Source organism: Narcine bancroftii, chromosome 4 (assembly GCF_036971445.1).
Source record: "Narcine bancroftii isolate sNarBan1 chromosome 4, sNarBan1.hap1, whole genome shotgun sequence".
Taxonomy (NCBI): domain Eukaryota; kingdom Metazoa; phylum Chordata; class Chondrichthyes; order Torpediniformes; family Narcinidae; genus Narcine; species Narcine bancroftii.
The window spans coordinates 202,167,696-202,187,315 of NC_091472.1; the positions used below are offsets into that span (position 1 = coordinate 202,167,696).

General features: G+C 42.7%; 1 protein-coding gene across 2 annotated transcripts in view; it reads left to right on the forward strand.

Moving 5' to 3' along the window:
- gcn1 (GCN1 activator of EIF2AK4) overlaps positions 1-19,620 on the forward strand; it is a 177,220-nt gene that overhangs the window by 111,787 nt on the left and 45,813 nt on the right. For both annotated transcript variants that reach the window (XR_011356331.1, XM_069933655.1), the window contains exons 33-40: positions 5,960-6,154; positions 6,936-7,182; positions 8,332-8,453; positions 9,696-9,810; positions 15,422-15,601; positions 16,618-16,838; positions 17,612-17,680; positions 18,248-18,386. Coding sequence is in view for 1 of the 2 variants with exons in the window: in XM_069933655.1 (XP_069789756.1) it covers positions 5,960-6,154; positions 6,936-7,182; positions 8,332-8,453; positions 9,696-9,810; positions 15,422-15,601; positions 16,618-16,838; positions 17,612-17,680; positions 18,248-18,386 (1,288 nt within the window). In the remaining variant the exon portion in view is untranslated. The remainder of the gene's footprint in view (positions 1-5,959; positions 6,155-6,935; positions 7,183-8,331; positions 8,454-9,695; positions 9,811-15,421; positions 15,602-16,617; positions 16,839-17,611; positions 17,681-18,247; positions 18,387-19,620) is intronic.

Consider the following 19,620-nt stretch of genomic DNA (forward strand, 5'->3'; position numbering starts at 1 on the left):
TTGACCGTTTTGAGTTTTGTGTGCCCGATGGAGATGTGGGGGGGCTGGTAGTCATGGTGGGGAGCTGGCTGATGGAGGACCTCAGTTTTCTTCAGGCTGACTTCCAGGCCAAACATTTTGGAAGTTTCCGCAAAGCAGGACCAACCCTCTTTTCAATCTTCTTCAGCATGATGCTGAACCAAGCCATGAAAGACCCCAACAATGAAGACGCTGTTTACATCCGGTACCGCACGGATGGCAGTCTCTTCAATCTGAGGCGCCTGCAAGCTCACACCAAGACACAAGAGAAACTTGTCCGTGAACTACTCTTTGCAGATGATGCCGCTTTAGTTGCCCATTCAGAGCCAGCTCTTCAGCGCTTGACGTCCTAAATTATGCAATACTGGTGAAGTTTTATATCGTACCAGGTTTTCATCCCACTTTTCAAGTATATGTTCCAGTACCTTCTCCCCTATTTTATCTAGCTCTATCTTAGTCCAATCTGGTTTTTCCCTTGTCTGGTAAAAAATCTGATAAATACCATAATTGTGCTGCTCTATAATAATTTTTAAAGTTTGGTAACTGCAAACCAACTTGGTTGTACCTCTCTGTTAATTTATCTAACGCTCTCCTCGATTTCCCTCCCTTTTCATAAAAATTTCCTTATTATTCTCTTTAGTTCATTAAAGAATTTCTCTGTTAAGGGAATTGGTAACGATTGAAATAAGTATTGTATCCTTGGGAAAACATTCATTTTAATGCAATTTACCTTCCCTTTCAATGTTAACGGTAATTATTTCCAATGTTCTAAGTCTTCCTGCAATTTCTTTATTAGTGGCTGATAATTTAATTTGTACAAGTGGCTTAAATTATTATCTAACCTAATACCTAGCTATCGGATTGCTTGTGTTTGCTATTGAAATGGTGATTCTTTTTTAAATTCTGTATAATCCGCATTACTCATTGACATCACTTCACTTTTATTTGTGTTGATCTTGTACCCCGATATTTCTCCATACTCCTTCAATTTCTTATGTAGTTCTTTTATTGATATTTCTGGTTCGGTTAAGTATACTATGATGTCATCTGTAAATAAACTGATTTTATACTCCTTCTCCTTTATTTTTATCCTTTTTCTTTTCTTTTCTTATCAGTTCTGACAATGGTTCTATTGCTAAAGTGAACAGTGAGGGAGATAATGGACATCCCTGCCTAGTTGACCTACTTAATTTAAATTGGTTTGATACATATCCATTTACTTTTACCATCACCAATGGTGCATTATATAATGCTTTAATCTAATTAATATATTTTTCTTGCTGATTAAACCTCTGTAATACTTTGAATAAATAATTCCATTCTACCCTGTCAAAAGCTTTTTCTGCGTCTAAAGCAACAGCCACTGTTGACATCTTATTTCTTTTGAACTGCATGAATTAAATTGATAAATTTACAGACATTATCCGCTGTTCATCTTTTCTTAATAAATCCAGTTTGATCTTGTTTTACTATTTTTGGTACACAGTCAGCCAATCTGTTTGCTAATAATTTCGCTATTATCTTATAGTCTGAATTAAGTAGAGATATTGGTCTAAATGATACTGGTGTTAGTGGATCCTTCCCCGTCTTTGGTATTACTGTAATTATTGCTGTCTTACATGAATCTGGAAAGTTTTGTGTTTCTTTCTTTCTGGTTCATTACTTCCAGGAGAGGAGGAATTAATAACTCTTTAAATGTTTTATAAAATTCTATTGGGAATCCATCCTGTCCAGGCATTTTATTGTTCGGCAGCTTTATTAATATATCCTGTACTTCCTCTAGTTCAAATGGTTTTATCAGTTTGTTTTGTTCCTCTTCTTGCAATTTCAGCAGTTCAATTTTCTCAGTTTCTCAGTTCATAAAATTCCTTAAAGTTCTCATTAATCTCTGTTGGTTTATATGTAATTTGTTTGTCCTTTTTCCTCGATGCCAATACAGTTCTTTCAGCTTGTTCTGTTTTAAGTTGCCAGGCTAATATTTTGTGTGTTTTTTCTCCCAGCTCGTAATACTTTTGCTTTATTTTCATTATGTTCTTCTCCACCTTATTCGTTTGTAATGTTTCGTATTTTATTTTTTTGTCTGCCAATTCTCTTCTTTTTGTTATATCATCCCTTGTTGCTAGTTCCTTTTCTGTACTTGCTATCTCCCTTTCCAACTGCTCTATTTCCCAATTGTAGACCTTCTTCATCTTAGTTACATAACTTATTATCTGTCCTCTAATGAAGGCTTTCATTGCATTCCATAATATAAATTTGTCTTTCACTGATTCCGTATTTATTTCAAAATACATTTTAATTCGGTGTTCAATAAACTCTCTAAATTCCTGCCTTTCAAGTAGCATGAAGTTTAACCTCAATCTCTATGTTCTTGGTGGGATGTCCTCCAGTTCTATTGCTAATAACAGGGGTGGATGATCAGATAGCAATCTAGCTTTATATTCTGTTTTCATAACTCTCCCTTGAATATGGGCCGACAACAAAAACATATCAATCCTTGAATATGTTTTATGCGTACTCGAATAACATGAGTATTCCTTCTCTCTTGGGTGCTGCCTCCTCTATATATCCATAAGTTTCATTTCCTGCATTGATTTAACCATAAATTTGGCCACTTTATTCTTTTTGCTAGTCTTTTGTCCAGTTTTATCCAACATTAGATCCAAATTAAGGTTAAAATTCCCTCCTATCAATATATTCCCTTGCGTATCTACAATCTTCAAAAAAATATCTTGATCCTCTTCATTAGGTGTATATATATTGATAAAATTCTGAATATATCTGACACTTTATCATTACATACTGCCCTGCTGGATCTATTATTTCCTCCTCTATTTTGATTGGTACATTTTTATTGATTAATATAGCTTCACCTTTTGCTTTTGAATTGTATGATGCTGCTGCTACGTGCCCTACCCAGTCTCTCTTTAATTTATTAGATGCGTTTCCTGCACAAATGCTATGTCTATTTTTTTCTTTTTTCAGTAAATTTAATAGCCTCTTCCATTTAATTTGGTTATGTTAATATATATAATTCAACATGGCTATCTCATACTGTTTACACCTCATTTCCGCTTCCTCACCACCACCATCCCCCTTTTCCCCATTTTCATCTCTCAGTTTTCCCTTTTTAAACTCGATGTATGACAACACATTTAAAACATAAAATACTTCAACAACTCCCACATCCAATATTCCCTTGGCCCCAAATGTCCCCCTCCCCCTCTCTGACTTGCCCCTTATCCCTTGCCGGGCAACCACAACTCCCCTCTCCATTTGGATTGCGAACCCGCTCGCAAGCGTCAACTGATTTCGCAGTGACGGTTATTCTCTCCCACCCAATCCCCCCCCAGAAAAGACTTTTTTTAAACACATATAACAAAGTTCACCCTCTTTTTTTTTCCCCCTTACGTCCTTTCTTCCCTTCTCTTTCCCTTCTTTAGTTCTTATATATACATTATTTTTACATCTTTATATATATTTTATTGCCATTCTTCATTCTTGTTACATCTCTTCATCTCTCCTTCTGTCCTGCAGCTGTTCTGCAAATTCTCGTGCTTCCTCCGGATCCGAGAACAGTCTGTTTTGCTCCCCAGGGATAAATATTTTAAGCACAGCTGGATGTCTTAACATTAATTTATAACCTTTTTTCCATTGGATCAATTTTGCTGTATTAAACTCCTTCCTCTTTAAGAGTTCAAAACTTGTGTCTGGGTAAAAAAATATTTTTTGACCCTTGTATTCCAATGGTTTATTGTCTTCTCTAATTTTATTCCTTGCCTGCTCCAGTATATTTTCTCTTGTTGTATATCTCAAAAATTTTACTAAAACAGATCTTGGTTTTTGATGTGTCTGTGGTTTCGGAGCTAGTGTTTTGTGTGCCCTTTCTATTTCCATTCCTTTCTGCATTTCTGTTGTTCCCAGGACTTTTGGGATCCATCCTTTTATAAAATCTTTCATACTTGTGCCTTCTTCATCTTCCTTTAGTCCCACTATCTTTATGTTGTTTCGCCTACTATAATTTTCCATTATTTCCATCTTCTGAGCGAACAACTCCTGTGACTCTAACTTTTTTGTCACTTTCTTCCAATTTTCTTCTTAAGTCATTCACTTCCATTTCGACAGCTGTTTCTCGTTCTTCCACATTTTCTATCTTTTCCCTATTTCTGTCATGACCAGCTATTCTATTCACTTTTTCTTCTGTACTTTTCATTTTTCTTTTCATTTCACTAAATTCTAATGTCAACCATTCTTTTAAGGCTCTCATTTGTTCTTGAAAAAAAACTTTATCTATATTCTGTCCATCTGTTTTACCTTCTATTTCTCTGTGCAGATCTTGGCCTTTATCTTCCTCTTCTTCTGTGTCTGTACCTGTGTTTGTGTCTTCTTCTCTTCTTTGTATCTGTGTCTCTTCTGACTTTCCTGATGAGTTGCTTGTCTCACTTTGTTGGGCGTCTTCTTGCTGGGCTTCTTCTTGATGGGCTTCTTGATGGCCTTCTTCTTGCTGTTGGTCCTCTTTTTCTGTTGGGCCTCCTCCTGCTGCTCTTCTTTCCTTTCACTCCCTTTCCTGTCACTTTCCTCAGCTGGTTCCATTGTGTTTACCTGCTCCTCGGCTGAGCACCCCTCCCGTCGGTGTTCCCTTCTCCTTAGTACACGCACTGTGCATGCACAACTCCTCGTGCATGCGCAGTTGCGCACTTTTGTTTGGCTCAGAGGCATTTTTGCAGTCCAGCGGTCGGGGGGTCGCGACTATGTGGGGTCATCACCAACCTCGGAGAACAGGTTCTCTTCTCCACGATGGCTCCCTGTTTCTTCACGCAGGTAAGGCCTTCTCCTTTCTCTTCTGGCATCTTTTCTTTTTTTCCCGTTTTTACTTTTTCCTTCTTGGGTGCCATTTTCTTTCTTTCCTCTACAACTTTATCTTTTATTTATTTTGTTTTTTTTTGAACTTTGTATTTTCTTCACTTTATTTCTTATTTTCTGGAGAGGCCCCTACCAGCCACTACTCCATCACATGACTCCTCCCATCACAGGGTTACTTAAACAAAAGTTGTTTTTAATTATATTTCAACAAGAAAGCAGAATTAAACTAACTTCTTAATGAACCTAACTACTTAATCCCCCCCCCCCTCTAATACTAAGCGCAGCTGTGTGTAAAGTATATTTAAGATTAGAAAAGTTATTTGGATCACAGTCCAATCTCACTGGTTGCAGACAATTTTGGTACTGTGCACAGAAGTTAGCATTAACAAAGTTCACCAGTCTTTGGTGCTTAACGGGCAAATGGTTACCACTCTGGAGGGTTCTTGCTGGTTTTCAGAGAGATTCCTTTTCCAGGACATCTGCAACTGATTCCTTCTCAATCAGTCTTGTTGACGGAACTTGCATACTTTAGGGTTCTCAAGATGATCCTCTTTCTTTCAGGTAACCTTTCACACCGCCAGTCTTCTTTGACTAGACAGCCTTCCAAAGTTGGCCAGTTTTGTCCTTCTGGAAATAATTTCTGTGACTCCTCTCTCTGTTTCACACCCTCCCTCTCTGAGAGCAAAACTCTTCTCTGCCCTCAAAGATCACATGCTCTCCCAGACAAGCTGCTGTCGATACTTTGTTGCCTCCTGCAAAAAAGCATTCTGCAAAAGTCGTGCAAATATTCTGTGTTTTAAAATGTGTGTTCTCACTCAATGTCTGGTGGGTGCATGGAGCTCGTTTTCTGAGGATGATGGAGGGCAAAGCCCTCACCATATTAAATAAAGACCCTGGATGATTTTAAACAACAAAACACTGGAGTACTCATTTGAAAGTGGGATTCATTGCAATTGCTCAGTTTCCCCAGCATGGAGACAGGCCTCCTTGGATGTTGTGAATTTGTATTGTTTGATGTCACCTTTACCTTGCTAATCTCTGCTCATCTGTCCAGTGACCCACTGTTCCCTTTTCCCTGCAGGATAATGTCACCTCACTCCTTCCAGTGTTTGAAGAGTTCCTGAGAAATGCCCCCAATGACGCCAGTTACGATGCTGTGAGGCAAAGTGTAGTCATTCTCATGGGTTCTCTGGCGAAGCATTTGGACAAGAGTGATCCCAAAGTGAAACCCATTGTGGCAAAGCTCATCACTGCACTGTCAACACCATCTCAGCAGGTATTATATAAACATCACTGGTTGGGGGGGTGGGGGGGTGACAAGAAAATGACTATCTATAAAATTTTTGTGCAATGCTTCAGCAGAAATTCATTATTTTTTATTTAAAAAATCCCTGTACTCATAACATCAAAAACATTTTTTGTTGCCCAGTTTACATGTATCAATACACCTACAAGGCTAAAACTCGATGCTAATTTCCCTTTTGAACCTTCTAATGCACTCTGTCTGGGCAGAGCTGCCATTATTCCCCAATTCCAACGACGCTTTGAATCACGTGATCTCGTCTCCGTGCTACAACAATGAGCTGGTGTTTTTATAGTCGCTGCTTTTGTCAAAATTTTCTGGTGCTTCAGCTACAATATTGTGGTCATTAGAATTTGCGAAACTCGAGCAATAACTTCCTTGGGAATGAAGTAGTAATTAAAGGAAAAGAAGGAGAAAATCAAAAAAGGTTCCGCTCTGTAACTAATAATGTTGTAATTCGATGTAGAAAGACTTCACAAAACAATTTTGTTGCTACAATTTATATAATCTAAGATATATTACATTTAAGAAATTTAAAACTATATTTATCACATATTCTATATTTTTACAATCAGCTCCTTAGTTTTGGTGACAAGGCTGTTGTTGGTGCACCATTCGGCCAAGTTTTCAATCTCTCTCCCCTAATAGACACAACTATTACAGAATTCTGCACTTGCATGATTAAAGATGGAGTCTAGCTCTGTGCTTCTATGGTGTAAGCTCATCTCTGAAGTGAGCATGCTTGGTTTTGTAGGTTCAGGAGTCGGTGGCCGGCTGTCTACCTCCACTGGTCCCTGCCATCAGGGATGATGCCGCCGGCATGGTTCAGAAACTGCTACAACTATTACTCGAGTCAGATAAATACGCTGAGCGGAAAGGAGCAGCATATGGACTGGCTGGGCTGGTGAAAGGATTAGGTATTCTTGCCCTAAAGCAGCAAGAAATAATGGTGACATTGACAGATGCCATCCAGGACAAGAAAAACTTCCGGAGAAGGGAAGGTGAGATGAGCACCTGCTTATTTTTAAGTTTAAGACGATGAAGCCCACACCAAATCACACTTGACGTGTTGATTTGAAACATCACCTACAACATCAAAGACTTTTTGCAAGTGAGATAGCTGCAAATGTTTTCTTTTTAAGCTGATTTATTTTCTGCGTGGAGGTGATCAAACTAATTACCATTGCAAACTGCATTGGCAACACCTTATAAAATGATTCCTTGGCCCTTGCTTTGAAAACTTAGCTCAATTTGAGAGTTCCACTCTCTGTGAGCTCAGAAAAGTTTGCTGTTATTTAATTGAGCTACCTGCTCTCAAAGTAATCGCACACATTTTAAGGTGCCTTTTATCTAATCCAGCTTGCAGGGTGAATTCACGTGTGCCACACTGTGCTTTGTAATCTCGAGGTGTTATCCACCAGTTTTAAAACATGAAAATTTGTGTCTGATTAAAGTCCTGCATCAATTTCTGAGGCCCTATCGATCAGCGACCATGTTCTGACAAGGATGGAGAATGTTCAGGGAAACCAGGTATTTTTTTAAAAAGTGATGAAAGGTCAGCACCCATGAATTTGTCACGACGTTCGTCGTTTTGCGGTAGCGCCACAGTGCAAACATTTCATCTAAACCACCCTAAAAATAAATAAATAAATAAAAATAGTGCAAGAAAAAGTCAAAGTAAGGCAATATCATTCAGAAATCTGAGGGCAGTGGGGAAGAAGCTGTCCTTGGTGTCCGGTCTATAGGGCCAGCCCCAAAAGCCAAAAGGAGGAGGTTGGAGCCTGTCCACAAAGGTTATGTGAATCTTGATTTTCAGTAGAAACTAGCTCGATGCTGAAGAGGTCATCGGGAGAAAATTGAATGAACTTTGGCGTGGAACTTGTCCACTCCAAGTCTGACATGGATTAATTTGTGCACTGATCAGTACCACAGAAACCATCTGTTCTTTTCAAGTGCGTATGTAGCACTTAATACAATTGCAAATTAATGCAGACACACAGAAATTTTTTTTTAAATGAAATAACAGGCATACTTGACTCTTTTGCCTTAACAAGACTTTATTCAATAAGGCTTTCTTTGTAACTTCTTTAGCATTGGTGTCCCCCTTAGTTTCAGCCTGAACCATTTACTTGGCATTGGTTCCTTTGCAGGTGCTCTGTTTGCTTTCGAGATGCTGTGCAATATGTTGGGGAAACTCTTTGAGCCGTACGTGGTGCACGTGCTCCCTCACTTGCTGCTATGTTTTGGTGATGGCAACCAGTATGTCCGAGAGGTCAGTGCATCTTGTACTTGAATTTAACCCTTGAAGTAACTTGATTTCTGTCTGTGTGACTTGCTCAGTAAGTGGTCATAATGAAACTTAAGTAATTACATTCGAGGTAACTGGAAAGGTTACAGACAAACAGCATCTATAGAACCATAGAACATTACCGCACAGAAAACAGGTCCTTCTAGTCTGTGCTGACCTTTTATTCTGCCTCGTCCCACGTGGAGTCGGATCAAATCCCTCCATACCCCTCCTATCCACGTATCTATCCAAATTGTTATTAAATATTAAAATAGAGTGGTGCATTCACAACTTCAGCTGGTAGCTCATTCCATACTCCCTCTACTCTCTGTGAAGAAATTTCCCCGAATATTTCCCACAAATATCTCCCCTTTTACCCTTATCCTATTGTTCTCTGGTTTGTATCTCACCTACCCTCAGTGGAAAACGCCTCCTTTCATTTACACGAGTCATTGATGAGGCCAAATTTGGAGTATTGTGTGCAGTTCTGCTCACTGAACTACAGGAAAGATATCACTAAGTTAGAAAGAGTGCAAAGAAGATTTACCAGATGTTACCCGGACTTCAGGAACTGAGTTACAGGGAAAGGTTAAACAGGTTAAGACTTTATTCCTTGTAGAAGAATGAGGGGAGATTTGATAGAGGTATTTAAAATTGAGCAGTCTAGCCAGGGAAAATGTAGATAGGCCTTCTCCACTGAGGGTAGGTGAGATACAAACCAGAGGACATGGGTTAAGGGTGAAAGGGGAAAAATTTAGGAGGAACTTCTTCACATGGAGAGTGGTGGGAGTGTGGAACAAGCTACCAGCTGAAGTGGTGAATGTGCAATCAATTTTAATTTTTAAAAGGCATTTGGACAGGTATTTGGATTGGAGGGGTTTGGAGGGCTATGATCGTGGTGCAGTTCTGTGGGACTTGGTAGGATAATAGTTTGGTGCAGAATAGAAGGGCCTGTTTCTGTTCCACAGTTCTATAGCCATCATAATTTTGTCTACCTCAATCAAATCTCCCCATATTCTCCAAATTTGGCCTCGCCAATGTCTTATAAACTTTACCATATTATACCAATGCTTATACTCCATACTTTGATTTATGAAAGCCAACTTTGCCACCTTTTTTCTTGCGGGATGAGATCAATTATGTGAACGCTGCTCTGTATTTCACTTCACACAGTATCTGTGAGGTTGAGGTAAGAGGCATATCTGCAACTTGTTTTTTCCCCTTCAGGCATCTGATGACACTGCAAAGGCAGTGATGCGTAATCTGAGTGCACACGGTGTGAAGCTTGTGCTACCGTCACTGCTTGTCGCCTTGGAGGAGGAGTCCTGGAGAACTAAAGCAGGTATCGCCAAATAAATGCCACATGGTCAGCGTAGCGGTTTGCGCAGTGCCGTTACAGCACCAGCGCCACTGTCTGTAAGGAGTTGCTATGTTCTCCCCGTGTCTGCGTTGGTTTCCTCCCAACACGTACCCTCGTGGGGGTGTCCACACAGCCTTGTGGGGCATGAGGGCCTGTTACCGTGCTGCCTGTCTAAATTAAAAATGATTTCAATTTCATGCATCTGGCAGGAGTGGCACAGGTGGGAAAAAAACAAATCGGCTTGTGTGCAACACACACACGCTGGAGGAGCTCAGCGGGTCACACGGCATCCATAGGAAGTGAAGAGGAACCAAAGTTTCAGGCCTGGGCCCTTGGTCAGGTTGAAGGAAAAAAGACAGGCAGCTGAATAACAAGGAGGGGGAGAGGGATGCCTACCCTGACGTTCTCCACTCTTCGAGTCCCTCTCTGCTCCCCTTCTGTTACCCCTGCTCTGAAGCTCCTCGACTCCCCCTCCCCTTCCCCCACATTTTAAATTGCGAGCATGCCTGGTTTTTATTCTGAAACCCGATGAAGGGCCCAAACCTGAAACATCGACTGCCTTTGACATTCCATGGATGCTGCGTGACCTGAGTTTCTCAACCCTGGTATGTACCTGCTGACTTCCTTGGTTAAATCTGCATCCCTTCCCTAGATCTCTCACTTTCCATCTTCAACCCACAAACCGGAGAAAATGTTCTCCCCCTCTCCCGTCAGCGCTCTCCCCATCCGCTTTCACCCATGTTAAACGTACCTGGACTCAGTGGGTGAAGAAGGTGAATGCAACATTAGCATTCATTTCTAGAGGGATAGCAGACAAGAGGAGGGATGTAATGTTGAGACTCTATAAACCACTGGTGAGACCACGCTTGGAGTACAGTGTTCAGTTTTGGGTTCTGTATTTGAGAAAAGAAGTTCTGACATTGGAGAGGGTTCAGAAAAGATTTATCAGAACAATATAAGGAAGGAAATGATTAGTATAAAGCCCCTTTCACACTTGCAAGTGATCCCAGGAATTAACCACCAATCGGCCTTTAGAATGTTGAGTGCGAAAGCAAAATCAGCTCAACACTGGCGTCAGATGGCATCATTTCACACCGGGGATTGATGGCCTCGACCCCTAGTACAATCCCCGGTGCCTGCATTGCAATCAGTCAAGTGTGAAACGGGTAATTGCATTCTGGGATTGAAATGATCCAAGTTTTTGCGTGAGTGCAGGAACATGAAGGAAGAAAAGATTAAAATGAGGGTACAGGTACACAATCCTTTATCCAGAACCTTTGGGGGACAGTGTATTCTGAATTTCAGATTTTTCCAGATTTCGGAAAGCCAGATTTAAGCCCACCCGAATTGTGCTGCCATATCCACCCCCACCCCCTTCCAGTCACGCTGCCGGTGTATTGCTGGCCCGACTCGCGTCTCCCACCTGCCCAACTTGCCCTGCCAGTCTCTCTCCTCGCCTGCCGGACTCACCCTGCCGGTCGGTCTCTCCCCTCGCCTGCCCGACTCGCCCTGCCGGTCTCTCCCCTCGCCTGCCCGACTCGCCCTGCCGGTCTCTCCCCTCGCCTGCGCTCGCCCTGCCGGTCTCTCCCCTCGCCCGCCTGACTCGCCCTGCCGGTCTCTCCCCTCGCCCGCCTGACTCGCCCTGCCGGTCTCTCCCCTCGCCCGCCCGACTCACCCTGCTGGTTTCTCTCCTTGCTCTGCCGGTCTCTCCCCTCACCCGCCCAACTCGCCCTGCCGGTCTCCCTCCCCACTTGCCGGATTTTGGAGCATTCCAGATTTTAGATGTCCAGATAAAGGATTGTGTACCTGATTTAACTTTGCTATGGGAAAGTCGCAGCGTGAGAGAGAAAGAGAGGAAATAAATAGCAGTAGCAGGCAATTTTTAAACATCATGGGAAAATTGGTAGAACTATAGTGCAAAATTTATAAAGACTGTGGGGAAAAAGCAATGGCGGACCTGACTTCGCAGAACCCCATGCGGCAGAGAAACCCCTCCATGAATGCTCTGTGCATACAGCCCTTTCTCTGCCAAATGGAATTCTGGGAGGGCAGTTCTGCCATTACTTCTCCCTCAAGGCATTTATAAATTGTACACGATAGTGCTACCAACTTTCCCACGCAATATTTTTTTTTTCTTTGGCTTGGCTTCGCGGACGAAGATTTATGGAGGGGTATGTCCACATCTGCTGCAGGCTCGTTGGTGACTGACAAGTCCGATGTGGGACAGGCAGGCACGGTTGCAAGGGAATATTGGTTGGTTGGGTGTTGGGTCTTTCCTCCTTTGTCTTTTGTCAGTGAAGTGGGCTCTGCGGTCTTCTTCAAAGGAGGTTGCAGCCCGCCGAACTGTGAGGCGTCAAGATGCACGGTTGGAGGCGATATCAGCCCACTTGCGGTGGTTAATGTGGCAGGCACCAAGAGATTTCTTTAAGCAGTCCTTGTACCTCTTTGGTGCACCTCTGTCTCGGTGGCCAGTGGAGAGCTTGCCATATAACACGATCTTGGGAAGGCGATGGTCCTCCATTCAGGAGACGTGACCCACCCAGCGCAGTTGGGTCTTCAGCAGCGTGGATTCGATGCTTGCGGACTCTGCCATCTCGAGTACTTCGACGTTAGGGATGAAAGCGCTCCAATGGATGTTGAGGATGGAGCGGAGACAACGCTGGTGGAAGCGTTCTAGGAGCCGTAGGTGATGCCGGTAGAGGAACCATGATTCGGAGCCGAACAGGAGTGTGGGTATGACAACGGCTCTGTACACACTGATCTTTGTGTGTTTCTTCAGGTGATTGTTTTTCCAGACTCTTTTGTGTAGTCTTCCAAAGGCGCTATTTGGCTTGGCGAGTCTGTTGTCTATCGCTTTGTCGATCCTTGCATCAGATGAAATGGTGCAGCCGAGGTAGGTAAACTGGTTGACCGTTTTGAGTTCTGTGTGCCCGATGGAGATGTGGGGGGGCTGGTAGTCATGGTGGGGAGCTGGATGATGGAGGACCTCAGTTTTCTTCAGGCTGACTTCCAGGCCAAACATTTTGGCAGTTTCCGCAAAACAGGACGTCAAGCGCTGAAGAGCGGGCTCTGAATGGGCAACTAAAGCAGCATCGTCTGCAAAGAGTAGTTCACGGACAAGTTGCTCTTGTGTCTTGGTGTGAGCTTGCAGGCGCCTCAGATTGAAGAGACTGCCATTCGTGCGGTACCGAATGTAAACAGTGTCTTCATTGTTGAGGTCTTTCATGGCTTGTTTCAGCATCATGCTGAAGAAGATTGAAAAGAGGGTTGGTGCAAGAACGCAGCCTTGCTTCATGCCATTGCTAATGGAGAAGGGTTCAGAGAGCTTATTGCTGTATCTGACCCGACCTTGTTGGTTTTCGTGCAGTTGGATAACCATGTTGAGGAACTTTGGGGGGCATCCGATGCGCTCTAGTATTTGCCAAAGCCCTTTCCTACTCATGGTGTCGAAGGCTTTGGTGAGGTCAACAAAGGTGATGTAGAGTCCTTTGTTTTGTTCTCTGCACTTTTCTTGGAGCTGTCTGAGGGCAAAGACCATGTCAGTAGTTCCTCTGTTTGCGCGAAAGCCACACTGTGATTCTGGGAGAACATTTTCGGCGACACTAGGTATTATTCTATTTCGGAGAATCCTAGCGAAGATTTTGCCTGCAATAGAGAGCAGAGTGATTCCCCTGTGGTTTGAGCAGTCTGATTTCTCGCCTTTGTTTTTGTACAGGGTGATGATGATGGCATCACGAAGGTCCTGAGGCAGCTTTCCTTGGTCCCAGCAGAGAATGAAAAACTCATGCAGTTTGGTATGCAGAGTTTTGCCGGCAGCCTTCCAGACCTCTGGGGGGATTCTGTTGCTTTGCCACTTTTCAGTTGTTCAATTGCCTTATATGTCTCTTCCCGGGTAAGGACCTCATCCAGCTCTAGACTCGAGGGTTGTTGAGGGATCTGGAGCAGGGCAGATTCTTGGACTGAGCATTTGGCACTGAAAAGGGATTGGAAGTGTTCTGACCATCAATTGAGGATGGAGATCTTGTCACTGAGGAGGACTTTGCCGTCTAAGCTGCGCAGAGGGCTTTGGACTTGGGGTGAGGGGCCGTACACAGCCTTTAGTGTCTCATAAAAACCCCTGAAGTCGCCAATGTCGGCGCTAAGCTGGGTTCGTTTGGCGAGGCTAGTCCACCACTCATTTTGGATCTCCCGGAGTTTGCGCTGAAGATGGCTGCATGCGGGACGGAAGGTTCATTTTTTTCTCTGGCCAGGAAGGCTTTGCAAGGTGAGCCTGGTGGGCAGCTCGCTTCTTTGCCAGCAGCTCCTGGATTTCCTGGTTGTTTTCGTCAAACCAGTCCTTGTTTTTCCTGGAGGAGAAGCCCAGTACCTCTTCAGTGGATTGCAGTATGGCAGTTTTCAGCTGATCCCAGAGGGTTTCAGGAGACGTGTCTGTGAGGCAGTTTGCATCCTCGAGCTTTGCTTGGAGGTTTGCCTGGAAGTTTCCTCTCACTATGTCTGACTGCAAGTTTCCAACATTGAACCTCTTTCTGGCTATATAATTGTGTGCTATAGCACTACAAATTTCCCCGCCCTGTTTAAAAATTGTCCACTATTGCTATTTATTGCTTGCACGATGCAACAACAGCAGGGGCTGTACATAAAGCTTAATTATGTTATAATTAGGCATGATTAATTTTGTTAAAATACAAATAATACATTGATCAGTATTTAGGACAGGTCCAGCATTGCTCGATGTATCATAAGATTACCAGTAGATGGTTGAACAGTCCTGACCCTGGGGATTCCTCCTTGCAAGTGTGAAAGGGATTAGTGTCCCAGTTAGGACAATGAACAGCCAATTTAGTGGGATGCAAGTTGGGCGGGGCTTGTGAGGAACCAATGGTCAGTTCTTGGAGTGTCCTCATTTGAGTTTAGTAGGATGAGGGGGGGGATCTCATAGAGGCATTTTGAATGTTGAAAGGCCTGAACAGAGTAGACGTGGCAAGGGCGTTTCCCATGGTAGGGAAATTTCTAGGAAAATTTTCTAGGAAAAGAGGGCATAATTTCAGGATATAAGGGCGTCAATTTAAACCAGAGATGCAGAAGCATTTCTTTAGTCCAACTGGCAGTATGAGAAGTTGCAAAGAATGAATAGGGGAATTGGAAGGATCAAAGGAAGATCTTAGTGAAACTTGGGGGACCCCTTCCTTGGGTAAATTTCCCTTTTATCTTCCTTGTGGGAGTGACAAGGAAATGGCGTCTTTCATTGAGCCACACACCAACACGACATTCACTTCCCTTCCTAATCTAACATGGCCTCATAAAGATTTTGCACCACTCAGCTGCTGCACAGCTTTATCACGTTGCGGGAAATGCCGCTGTTTACTTTTGTGCCAGGACAGGTACAAAATCAGATGGATTGTAAAAATGTGCTCTTTTCAGAGTCCTGGGTATATTTTTCACCCACCCACTCAAAATGTATCTGAAGTTAAACTATTGCTTGTGATTTCTCCACTGTTTTTCGTGTTAAATTAAATAGTGGAAAAGGGCAAATAATTTGCTGAGTTTTTGGCTGGAAGCATCGTTGGACTGAGTGACTATTCTGTAACTTCAGGTTCCGTTGAATTGCTGGGTGCTATGGCCTACTGTGCCCCCAAGCAGCTGTCGTCTTGTCTGCCGAGCATTGTGCCAAAGCTGACCGAGGTCCTAACGGATTCCCATGTGAAGGTGCAGAAGGCAGGACAGCAGGCTTTACGGCAGATTGGCTCTGTTATCAGGAACCCAGAAATCTTGGGTGAGTTAATTGCTTCAGGAATAAATGGAAAAGTTGTGCTGTTCATCCTTGACAAGACTTCAGGTAATACTATTCCAAATTTAACTAATTCTTCCCTGCATGAAAATACTTGGTGCAGATAATAGAATTGCATCTGGCTTGGGCAATTGTAGCCATGCACCCAAGGGGCCATGTTGGGAAGGTCAAATTTTCCAGGCTGGTATCTTAAAGTGGATCGCAAAATGCCTGACACAGATTGAGCTCTGAAGCCATAAATTCTTTCTGAGGACATGGATGATTGAACACATGAATTAGACATGTCTGCATTTTGCAATTAATAATTGACCTATTACAATGGGGGACCCAGGTTGTTGCAGAACAGTTGGCTCCAGTTAATACTGCAGGCCAAAGCTCCATTAAGTACAAGAGTTTGAAAACACATACCACCAAATTCAAGGACAAAGTCTCTCCATTGTGATCAAAGAATTGAACAGTCCTCTCATTAGTAAAATGATTGCACTGAACGTTTTCTCTGTAACACTACTCTCTGCACATTTGTTCTACTCCACATGCCCTTTTGTACTCAAGGATAGGCTGACTTGCTTGGAGAGCACACAAAACTAAGTTGTTCACTCTCTTGGTATGACAATAAGCAATTGAATAAAATAAAATCGATTCAAAATCTGACTCATCAATTAATGGAAACCGCTCTGATAAGCTTGTAGTTTTGCCTTGTTACACTCCAGCAGAGTTTGGTATCACATCCTCCTCCGGGGTTTTCTTGTGCTTGGTCTGTCGTATAGATTTGAATGATCTTGTCCTGGGTAAGTGGATGCGTGCTTGAAGAGTGGGGTTAGTTATAAACATTCTCATGGGGACTATTAAATACAGTGATGTTTCCACTTGTAACCAATACACAAGTGACCAAAAATTGATTTTTGCATCTATTATTCAAAGCACTGGCTTAGAGCGGTGTGTTAAGGCTCGTCCAGTTTTCAAACAAATAATTAAACGTATTCATTGTTTTTATTGGCCAGCAATCACACCAGTTCTGCTGGATGCTCTGACAGATCCATCCAGGAGGACACAGTTGTGCCTTCAGACATTGCTTGACACCAAGTTTGTCCACTTCATCGATGCGCCATCACTGGCTCTGATCATGCCAATAGTGCAGAGAGCATTCCAGGATCGATCCACAGACACCCGTAAGATGGCAGCTCAGATCATTGGAAACATGTATTCCCTTACAGACCAGAAGGTAATGCTTGGAATATTGCGATTGATAAACAACTTTGTGCTTTCCCATGTGGCTGAAAACAATTGAAGTGCATTGACTTAGAATAACTGGGATTATTGTCCAGTGACCATTTAGCCATTATTACAGTTTGGATGGAGCTGCGTACAGACACAAGGAGCAGGAGTCGTTGCTTGACTCTTCAAGCCAAATCTGCCATTTTGTAAGATCATGACTGATCTCGTTGATCCTGTGGATCAAGAATCTATCAACCCATGACATAGAATCTATTCAATAACTGTCCCCTCTAACCTCTTGTGGAAAATAATTCCAAAGGAAGAAAACATTTCACCTCATACCTAATAGGGCAAACCATGAATTGAAGCAGGCAATTAGTTCTGGATGTTCTCACAAAAGGAAACATTCCTTCCATGTCCAGCCAATCGTGATTTTTATCTTTATTAAAAAGGCAATGCTGGAGAAACTCAGCAGGTCAAACAGGGTCCTTTATATAGCAAAGATAAAGATACAGAACCGACATCTCAGACTTGAGCTCTTCATCAAGATTTCTATCTGTTTTGATTAAATCCCATCTTGCTCTTCTAAGCCCCAGCAGGAACTCTTCAGCTAATCAACTTTCACTTATAAAAAAGCCCTCCAAATCTCACTGATTAAAATATTTTGTCTGAACTGCTGAGTGTTTTAATGTTTTCTATTCTAAATGTACAGGGTTAATGAGGGAAAATGTTGTTATCAAACCAGAAATGCCTAATGATTTTTTACTGTTATGGTTCCAGGATCTTGCACCGTACTTGCCCAGTGTGATGCCTGGATTGAAGCTATCCCTGTTGGACCCTGTTCCAGAGGCAAGAATCTTTGCTCTCTCCAGCGGTTTGGGCGTGATCACTTGGAACCAAAGTATAACTGTTTTTAGACATTGCTGGCTTCAGTCTCTTAAATTTGATCCTGACTTTGGATGGTTTCTGTGGGGAGCTTGCACATTCTCCCCTTGACCCTGTGGGTTTCCTCCCATGACCCAAAGGCATGCTGGTAGCTTGTTACCCACCCCCCCCCCCCCATAGGTGGGAAGTCAAGTGATGATATTGCACTGCAGACTGAATAGACTCAGTGTGCCCTGAATCATTGGTAAATGGGACAATGAGTATGAGAAATACCTGATGATATAAATGTATCCTTGTGTATGGCTACACAAGAGATAGAGGTCATCCATTTTCTGTTTAGTGACTGAATCACCAGTTGAAGGAGCTCTCCCTGTCTGACCCTGGCATTTACCACTCTGACTGAACCAGAGTTCTAACCCATTACACAGCACCTGCGCCTTCAGTCTCTGAATTCTGTGCTATTGAGTAAGGCCGAGTTGTGAAAGAATTAGTTTTCTGCTTCCTATGACTTGTCCTTCTGTCAAATATCAGGTTCGTACAGTATCAGCAAAGGCCCTGGGAGCCATGGTGAAGGGAATGGGTGAGTCGTGCTTCGATGACCTGCTGCCTTGGCTTATGGAAATGCTTGCGTCAGAGCAGAGTTCAGTTGATCGATCCGGTGCTGCACAAGGTGAGATCTAGAACTTCAGTAAGAGGGAAAGTTTCTCTAATTTAAAAAAAAATTATAATATCTGCTGGAGGTAATTAGCAGATCAGGCAGCAACTCTGGGGACAAAAAGTTTGTTTCAGGCCAGTGTCCTTTTCTTTAAGATCTGATTGATTTTAAAAAAAAGGCACAAATTCTTCTTCACTTATTTCAGATTTATTGTCAGAGTGCATACATGACATCACATACTTTTTCCTGTGGGTGCTGCAGAATTACCACTTATTGCTTGTGCAAAAACTCTACACAGCGTATACACGTAAACAAATAATGAACTGTAAACAGATAACGAATGTAAACAAACTGCAACACAGAGAGGATTTGAAAAATCACTAAAGTGCACGAGTCCTTAAGTGAGTCCCTGATTGAGTTTGTCGTTGAGGAGTCTGATGGTGGAGGGGTAGTGGCCGTTCCTGAACCTGGTGGTGCGAGTCTTGTGGCACCTACACCTCTTTCCTGATGGCAGCAGCGAGAACAGAGTGTGTGCTGGGTGGTGATGATTGCTGCTGCTCTCCGATGCCAGCACTCCCTGTAGTTGCTCTCGAATGTGAAGAAGGTTTTGCATGTGATACCCTGGGCTGTGTCCACTACCATTTGCTGACCCTATACCAGATGGTGATGCAGCTGGTCAGGTATCCAGACTACCCAAGGCGTTAACAACCATCTGTTGTCAACAGGCACGGAAAAGGTTCCATTTTATTTTTCACTTCAGTATAGTGTTCAGTGTTTTATACGAAGATTTGTATAGCATTTTAATCATAAACACTCTAGCGGTTAGGGCAGGGCTGTTGTAGCACCAGCGTAAGGGTTCGAATCCCACGCTGTCTGTAAGGAGTTTGTACACTCTCCCTGCGTCTGCGCAAGCTTGCTCTGGTTTCTTGCCATCATTCAAATCATGCCAGGGATTAGGTAATTTGGGCAGCATGGGCTTATGGGCTGAAAGGCCCTTTTTCTGTGCTGTATGTCTAAATTAAAATTAAATTATCAACTAAAATTGCTTAGCAAAACAGTTAAAATATTGAAGTATATATCCATAGATTAATCAAAGTAAATTCTGAGAAAAGGGTGAAGGTTTTTGTAGAATTGTTCATCATGGGCCATGAGAGTATGCAATGGTCATGATTGTGGACTGACTAAAAGGACCAAAATTAAGACCAGAAGCATCGGGATGGATAAGAAAGAGCTGTAGTTATTATGTCCT